The 9,335-nt window shown below is 43.5% G+C and overlaps 1 protein-coding gene across 1 annotated transcript in view; it reads right to left on the reverse strand.

Annotated features, from left to right (window-relative positions):
- Nucleotides 1-9,335, reverse strand: part of LOC103610173 (engulfment and cell motility protein 1) — a 52,315-nt gene that overhangs the window by 9,618 nt on the left and 33,362 nt on the right. The window contains exon 5 of the mRNA XM_008594394.1: nucleotides 3,349-3,426. Within this exon, the coding sequence (XP_008592616.1) occupies nucleotides 3,349-3,426 (78 nt within the window). The remainder of the gene's footprint in view (nucleotides 1-3,348; nucleotides 3,427-9,335) is intronic.

Here is a 9,335-nt window from a genome sequence, read left to right on the forward strand (position 1 = left end):
CTGCAACCATCCTTCCTCAGGATGGCAAACTGGCATGTATCTTACCAGAGGGGCGAGAACTCCCCCTGTTGGTACCAATAACCCTTCTGTCTTTTCACCCCTAGTGTTCTGGCTGCAGGCACCAGAGTCAACTGGATACAGACATGTGTTCATGTGACTAAGGTGTTGGCTTATTGAATATACACTGAACTTCATACCACTGAGGACTACTAATCAGACATGTTCGGCTAATAATTGAAAGAACAAAACTACAGGACAAACCTAAGGAGAAGCCTTAAGGCATATTGGACAGACAATAGGTTGTATGAATGGAAGGGTCACTTATCCTTGCTAAGGGAACATTGCGGAAGATTCTGAACGTGTAGATTATACAGTGAGGGACCCTGAAGGGGTGGATTGTTGGGAAAAATAGGAAAATGTCAGGGCCCCTCGGATGTTCAGAACCTTGCTGAGCATTTGCTGTAAATGTCCTCAGGTGTTCCTTGTTACTACTTAATGTAAGTTGCATATGGGCACCCGGGTGTCCAGGGTTGTGGACTTAAGTATAAAAGACTAACAGCTCTGATCCACGGTGCCTCACAGAACTCTCAGAGAAGTCACTAGGACAGTTGCTGCTAGATCTGAGTAAAACCCATTCATTTTTCTATACCCACAGCTCCCAGAACCTTTTTTTCCCTATTACCTAGCTCAAGACCTGCGTGTGGAGGGTTTGTGACCCAACCTGTGCAACAAACTCGAGGGGTCTGCAAGCCCGAGCTTTACATCTTACAAGAGGAAAAAGAGAAACTTCAGCTACCACACTCAGCCCCCTTGCCATGTAATGCCCCGCACCACCTTGGAGCTCTGTACAGAGTCCCCTCAAGGAAGAAAGCCCTCACTAGAAGTGGCCCCTTGACCTTGGACTTCCCGGCCTGCAGAACTGTAAGAAATAAATTTCTTTATACATTACCCAGTCTGTGGTATTCCTTTATAACAATAGAAAATGAACTAAATCTAGGCCAAGGAATGTGGGTGGCCCCTCCGCTAGAGCTCCCAGAAGGGAATGCAGATTTACTGACACCTTGATTTTAGCCCAGTAAGACCCACATTAGACTTTTGACCTCCAGAAGTGTGAGACAGTAAGTTTGTAATTTGTGATACTTGGAATTAACACCTACTTTGTGGTAGTTTGTTACAGTAACAAGAGTAAACAAAAACACAGAGGTATAATCAGCAGGGTCTAGACCACCAACAATTTTACAGGACTAATGACCTGGTTTCTTCAATAAATAAGTCCCAAGGGAAAAAAGCACATGCACATGGCTGTGTGAGGAGAAAGAGGAACCTAAAGATTCAGAGAACCCTAAAAAGTATGTCAGCAAATTGCAATATATGGATTTTACATGGATTCTGATTTGAACAAAGTAGAAAAGAAAAACCACACAAACGAGCCAATTGGAGAAATCCGAAAACTGCCTGCACGTGGTGGTATTAAAACAACTACCACATTCCTTATTTACTTGACGTGATAACGATATCGCAGTTCTGTTCAAAACTGACTCTTTAGGATTGAGAGACGCACACAGGAATATTTACAAAGAAAATGAAGGGATACCCGCATTTGCTTCAAAATAATCTGGGGGGTGGCAGCTGGGTGTGCAGGAAGTGTAGGTGGGGAGTGGATGGAACGAGGCTGGCCGTGTGCTGGTGACGGAAGCTGAGCGTCAGTCACCCCTGCTCTCTCCCTTGTCACCTCTGCAGTCTGGGGCCTAACGGGAAGGGGACTCTGCAGCCAGACCGCTGGGATGTATTTCCAGCCCGATCACTTACTACTTGTGTGAACTTCAACACGTTTCTTAGCCTCTCTGTGCCTCATTTCTCTTTTATAGAATGGGGACAATATTAGTTTGTTTCTTTTAGAGTTATGTAAGGATTAAGTGAGGTAAAATATATATTACCATTGAATGGTGCCTGGCAGAGTCAGGGAGGCTAATTCTAATTACTATTATCCCGTCTGCTGCTGTGGTATTCAGTTCTGGGAGGCCTCTCACTCCTCATTTGATAAATGAGGATGTATGGACTAGAACTTCCTACTTTCTGGAGTGATTATGAAAATAAAATGAGGTAACAGGTGTGAAAGTGGTCTGAGGAAAGGAAACGTGTCCTCCTTGCGTCTGCAGAAGTGGCGGACACGAATACAGATTTGCCAGTTCCAGAGCATTTATCCTTATCTGGAATTAACGTACACTTAAGAAAACAGCCTTGCATGGATTTAAATAACACCCAAAGTTCTACTATTTTAAGTAGTTTCTCATACAGCTCTATACATCTTGGGACTATGGTGGCCTGTGCATAACCACAGTCTGATTTAAAAACAGAAACAGTAGGACACAGTCTCTATTTTCAGAAAGATGAAGATAAAGTCTTACCCTTCTGCAAACTAAATGTCAAGTGACACAGAATTATATTTAAGCACCATTCTAAATGCAGGATTTGTGCCTAATCTTTCCCCTCTCTTTAGGATATGCAATTTTATTCAAAAGCTTCAAATGAGTGAAAAGCAGACGCTGAATAACTTCTAAATGAGCTAAATCTCCTCAGGGATACAGAGAACAAAAGTCAGATTCCATTAAAATGTTCCCTTCCTTTCTAAAAAGCTGTTTATGCAACCACATGCAAAACAAAAATTTGAATGGTATTATCTAAAAATAAAAGTTTCAAGCATGATGTTGGCTTCAGTTTATAAGAGAAAAAGTTAAATCAACCGTAACTGCTACTTTATCTTACAAATGCATTTTTGTAGATTTATGCTAAATACTTTAAATATAGCTGACAGCGTGTTTCAAGAAGAGAAACAAATTATACATATAACAAGATGTCAGAAAGGAATAAAAGCATCTTGAAAATAAAATTTCAACAGCAGAGACAGCCCTAAACCTCTTAAAATAGCTTAAAGAAAGTTGGTAGAAAACGTAGTTCATCAGATATCTTAAAGAACAGAAACCAGTTTATCTTGGGAAACCCAGACCACAAATTGAATATTCAATGAAAACCAAAGCTGTAACAAGGGCCACTTCTTCCTCTGGATTAACAATTATGCCTTGGCTGAGTTTGAAGCATTTATACATGCTTTTTCTTTACCATGAACTATCAGTCAAGCTACAGAGAAGTCGAACCTGTTGTTAATTGGAAGTTTTTCAAGAGGTTTCTAGTCTCTTCCAAGTCGACAAGATGCCCCTTTGTTCATGATTTTCTCAGGCAGGCTTTTTAAATTTTAAATAAAATTTCCTTCCAATATTTTTCCTTCTGCTAGTTTTTTCTGGAGCAAATGTAACATTTTCTCATAAATTAACCCATGAAGACCCTTACCTCATGCTTGTCAGGAGCAATGAAGTTCAGCTGACAGTTTGAGTCATACAAGATGGAAAAAGCAAGTTCGAGCACCTCCTAGAAGAGATTAGAGAAGACGTCATGCAAGGAGAACCGTCACGTGCGCTCTGCAGTTACAGTGGCTGCCGGCTGCCGTGACTACAGCCCACAGCCTGTGCAGGCCAGAGGAGCGGCAGCGAGGCTGGTGGGGCGAAGGAGCAGTTTCTCCAGGTTCACAGCACGATTCCCTCTCTCCATTCAGGGGAGGTCTGCCACACCACCTCATTTAATTCCCGCGACAGCCATGCAGCAAGGGCGATCACGCCCCTTTTATGGGGGAGGGGGCTTAGAGAGGTTAAGTGAGTTGTCCAAGACCATGCAGCCCCGCAGCTGTGCCGGCCTCCTTCCTTCAGCATCTCTTTTCCGGCCCGTGAAAAACGGTCAGCTCTGTCCAATCAGCAGCATTAAGGGCTTCTATTCCTTGATCACTCCAAAACAGACAGAGGTCCAGAAGGGTATGAGCTCCCTAAAACGTGGAAGCTACGTTGGGGATAATGAGGCTGCTGGGTGAACCCATTATCTTTATGTCTGTCCTTTGATCTGTGAACTACTACCGTAGAGCAAAGGCTACACGAAACCTAGATTTTATCCAATAGAGGCTGCAAGGTATTGGGGAGAAGCAGGGGCTAATGAGGCTGCTGGGTGAACCCATTATCTTTATGTCTGTCCTTTGATCTGTGAACTACTACTGTAGAGCAAAGGCTACAGGAAACCTAGATTTTATCCAATAGAGGCTGCAAGGTATTGGGGAGAAGCAGGGGTTCGAGTGACAGAATACCTGGACTCATTCACTGGTGAGCATCTATTGGGTACAGACTCTGAGCCAGGCCCAAAGGGCCAAGGAACAAGTGACTTTTTCATTTTGCCGCAGCTGAATGACCTTGGCCCAGGCACTCAGTGCCATGTCTAACATGTACGTTACAATGCGTTTCTCCAGGTGTGCCTACTGTACCAATACTGGGTGCAGTGATCAGTCTACTGGTCTGAGCAATCATCAGGCATAACCTTTGGAGGAGGAACATCATCAGATTACCTCAAAACCCTATTGGCTTCTAATCTGGAAGGGAAGGGCCAAGTCGTTTCACTCCAGCACTCTGCATTGTTCTAACACACATGTTCTAACATACCTTCCTTCTGGTGACTTTATTAGGCACCGCTGATGACTGCCCTCTCCCCTGGTGTGATCTGAGAGCTGCACTGTTCAGTAATCGCCCATGAAGCGTTCTTTCTTAGGGTGCCAGATCTCTGCACACCATTCTCTACCTTAACGGCTGTCAGAGGATTTGCCTTTGGCCAGTCGCTTTCAGCAAAAATGCCCCAGAAAGAAGACGGAAGGCAAAAAGATGAGGTCAGAGCCTCCAGATTTCAGAATTTCAGATGGATCAAAGAATTCTTGCAGGCCCAGTGTTAGCTGGATGCCTCCCCCAGCATGGTCCACCATGAAGCTATTTCTGGCTCTCATGGGGTCTGTCTAGCTCACCTCCGGCTGTCTCCTCATCAAGAGGGGGCAGCTCCTGTTCTGAGATTAGATCTACCAGTATCTCACACTCAAATGGTCTCCTTGCCCTGCCAGAAATAGAATCAAGAGAAGGAAAGAATGCTGAGTCATGCACTGTGAGCTGTTCTGCAAAAATACCTCTCTCCTCATTTCTTACTCCTTTCTGTCCTTAGGCCTCCATCAGGCCTGCCCAGTGAAGATGATAACATGAAAACAGAGCTCATCAAAACAAACAAAAAGAATTTTTCATTAGGTTTTGCATCAGTTTCCATAACCATATCTCTTGGTTCTTATCATTAAAATGGTCATGACTCTACTAGCGGTACCATAAATTGATCATCCTTTCAAAAAAATCAGTAAGGCAAATACATATCAAAATCCAGGGATCCCACTCCTGGGATTATTCCTAAAAAAATATTTAAAAGCAAGTAAAAGTTACATACATCTGAAAGTATCATACATCTGTAAGAACATTAGGAGAAACTAAATATTTCTACCTTCCTTGAGTATTAAAGATATCACAAATCAGCAACTGAGAGAAATATATCTGGTCAATCATTCAATATGACAATTATGGAGATCTGATGTCAGGTGGAAAAAGCAGAACTGAGCGCTGTGTACACACCGATCACAATTATGAACAAGGCCTACCTGTGGGCAGAGACTGGAAGCAAGTATGTGCAATGAAGATAATTATGTTAAGGTGCTGGGCAATTATTTCTTCTTAAAACATTTTTTTTTTCAATAAAGTGTTGTGCTCTAATAACTCATAAATTCATAAAAGTCATTCTCAGATTAAGAAAGCTGATATAAATGATGATTTCTTTACTAATCTTAGAGTCACTCATCAGGAAAACTCTGAATCCTACTAGAGAGACTGGAGAGAAAGGAGAGGATAGACTTTGCTTTTGAACCACCAGCTGGGACATCACAGCAGCATGAGATGACCTTCAGAGAAAAACAGGAAAAGGTGAAATTCACCGAGGCTCTTCCAGGCTGCCCATGGATGACAACTACCAGCGCTCCCTGTGCTGATGACAGCCGGTGTGAACACCATCACAGCACAGATATGTGCTCTGACGAGGTGCTAAAGTCACTCAAGCCAAGTGTCAGCCTGGTTATGGCTGTGACACTTTCTCTTTTGCAGGGGGATGGAGAAGGAGGAAAAAAGAGAGAACATGCAAACTTTGGGCTTTGCCCTTCTACGGCATGTACTGCTGGAGAAGTGAATGATCAGAGCTGTCGTGACCTCGATTCCTGATAAACACAGGCAGGAGATGGGGAATTTGTGAGAATGTCAATCCCCACTTTATTCTCGCCAAGGCTGCCTGGGAGGGGGTGGGAGGAATTAATTCTCAGAACCGTGTGCCTGTGTTAAAGGGTGCTGTCACTTATAGTGGGCTTATTGACATCTCCAGCTCACTGTCAGTGAGTCATTGGTGGAGGTCAGCTCTTCAGCACTTGGAACAGGGAGGCCACAGAGCTGGGAACGATGGCACCTCTCAGGCTGCCACCTGTCCAAACTGTCCGTGAGGGAGAGAGGTGCCAGATGGTGGCAGAGTAGGCTGTCATGGATCTGGGGCAGCGTACCCCTCAGGGGCTTCCTGCCACACACCACAACACTCACTCAGACAACTAACACTCGGGGACCCTGCTGCTCACTACTGAAGGTCTTTTATTTCCTCTAAATGTAATTCAGTGAAAAATTCTATCCAGGAGCAACTTGGCTGCATCATCTGTTCCATGGTGCACACCTGCCACCTTGCCATGTGCAAGAAGGCCTGAATGGGCTCAGCTCTGGGAGAGAGGAGGCAGAGGACCTGAACACCCCTCCGTGCCCAGGGGCCTCCGACCCTGCAGTCAACCGTCCAGTCCTGGGTCTGGTGGCAAGGCACAAAAGGTCAGAGGATGCTTAGAGAAATGGCATCTTGGTTTGGGGACTGCCGTCTTCCACGGGTCAAGTGATGGACTGCCTGATTACAGGAGTAGAGTTTTATGACATGTATTTTTCAGTAAACAATGTTGGCTGCCACTCCTTACATTGTTTTGGGGTAACTTCCCACATTTGGCCATTTTGCTCAGCATTCACTTAATTATGTTGGTTCTCCATTTATCCGGGTCATCTTCAGGGCCAAGCATTTTGAGGAAAGACACAGGATCTAATTTGGCATGTATGCACGTGCTTAATATGGCCATAAAAGTGGCAGTAGATTTCATAGCTATAGCACGTTGCTGCTCCTCTATATACCTACGAATTTGAGTTTCTATTTTAGGAGGCAAAAATCACTCACTCACGTAGTCTGTCACAGAGGAGACTGCCTTCTCTAGCCTCTCTCAGTAGCATTATCAGCCAGTAGTTCTCCAGCCCCTCTTCTCCCTGTCCCCATCTATCGTGTGAGTCCAGTGTTTCCCAGTCCACAGAAGTCTGCCTGTTGTGCTGACCTCTGTTGACACATTAGGCTCTATGCCCAGAGCTCATCCCGTCTCAGGTGCTCCAGGGCTGGCTGGGAATGGCTGGCTGGATGAATCAACGCCTCTGCAGTAGACACCTCAAGGAAAGGGCCCAGTCCTCTTCCTCTCCCATTCCCAGGGCCTTGGTCAGGGCTGGGCATATCAGCAGATGCATAGTGGTCAAGAGGACTAGCAGCTACTCATATTTTGCTATTAACTAAGTGCCTCCTCTATGGAAGCTAATGATCCAGTGTGCCTTGCTCAGAGATTCAGGTAACCAAGAGTCTGTGGCACACATGTCAGAGGCTGCTCCCCAGCTGGAGAAACGGTCTAAAGAGTCAGCGACATGCCTGGGCTCACAGACCTCATATGGACACATTTTGGTCCACTCTCCTTCTAAGCTGCAGGTGTCCCCTTTTTCACTCAGGAGTCCCAGAGGTAGGGAGGATGGGGTCTCTGGAGTACTGGGAGAAGGGGTGTGAGTGTTGGGGGTTGAGGAGGTGGAGCTGTGGCTTTCCTTTCTGCCTTCTGATGTTTTGCCTGATGAACTGGGTATATGAACACTATTAACATCACAAGACAAGTAGTTTTCACATACATGCAAATGAAAGAGCCAGGCTGGTGGAGATACTGACCCTCTCACCACTCAAGGCAGACTCTTAGAGCTGGGGGTGGCTAGAACACCTGGGCCAGTGAGTTCCAGGAAGTAGCCTCCATTTGCCGTCTTGTCTATTTACAGTAGTGTGCCCCATCCATCCATCTGTCCATCCATCTATCATCCACCCATCCATCCATCATCCATCCATCCACCCATCGTTCTATCCATCCATCTATCCATCCATTATCCATCCATCATCTATCATCCATCCATCCATCCAACCAATTTTTTATGAATGTCATGACAACTTTTAAAAAAATGGTTGGAAAACATTTTCTCATTTTGTTTTGTTAGTCTCCTTTAAGAGGAGAGGAGTCTGATGCAAGAAGGCCAAACACACCCACACGTATCATATGCTCAAATAAGATCATCTCCTCCTGTTTTTATATTGGTGAGTTGTGTCTTCTCTCACTTTTTCTTGGTTCATCAGGCTAGCAGTTTATTGATTTTATTCATCTTTTCAAAGAACCAGCTGCTGGCTTTGTTGATTTTCTCTGCTGTTTCCCTGTTTTCAGTTTCATTGATTTCTACTCTAATTTTTATTATTTCTTTTCTTCTGCTTGCTTTTAGACTTAAATTGCTTTTCTTTCTCTAGTGTCCTAAGGTGGAAACTTTACTGATTTTAGATCTTTCTTATTATCTAATATATGTATTTAATGCTAAAAATTTCCTTCTAAGCACTTCTTTCACTGCATCCCACATATTTTGATAAACTGTATTTTCACTTTATTTACTTTAAAACATTTTGTAATTTCTCTTGAGATTTCTTCTTTAAACTATGAATTAATTAGAAGTATGTTGTTAAATTTCCAAATATTTAGGGGGGTTTCAAGTTATCTTTCTGCTATTGATTTCTAGTTTAATTTCATTTTGATCTGAGAACATACTTGGTATGACTGCTATTCTTTTAAATTTGTTAAGAAATATCGTATGGTCTGAAATGTGGTCTATCTTGGTTAAGGTTTCCTGTGAGCTTGAGAAGAATGTGTATTCTGCTGCCGTTGGGTGGATTATTCTGTTAACGCCAAGCAGATCAATTGATTGATGGTGCTCCTGTTCAGGTCATCAATACCTTTTTTGATTTTCTGCCTGCTTGATCTATTGATTACTGAGAGAAGGATGTTGAAGTCTCCAATATAATAATGGATTTATCTATTTCTTCTCCTTTCCATTTTGTGACTTGTGTATTTTGATGCTTTCTTGTTAAGTGCATGCACGTTTAAGATTGTTATGTCTTCTTGGAGAATTGACCCCTTCAGTATTTTCTTCATTACGAAGTCTGATTTGTCAGAAATTAATATAGCTAGTTGTTTTCTTTTG

Source organism: Galeopterus variegatus, unplaced genomic scaffold (genome assembly GCF_000696425.1).
Source record: "Galeopterus variegatus unplaced genomic scaffold, G_variegatus-3.0.2 Scaffold10702, whole genome shotgun sequence".
NCBI classification, from domain to species: domain Eukaryota; kingdom Metazoa; phylum Chordata; class Mammalia; order Dermoptera; family Cynocephalidae; genus Galeopterus; species Galeopterus variegatus.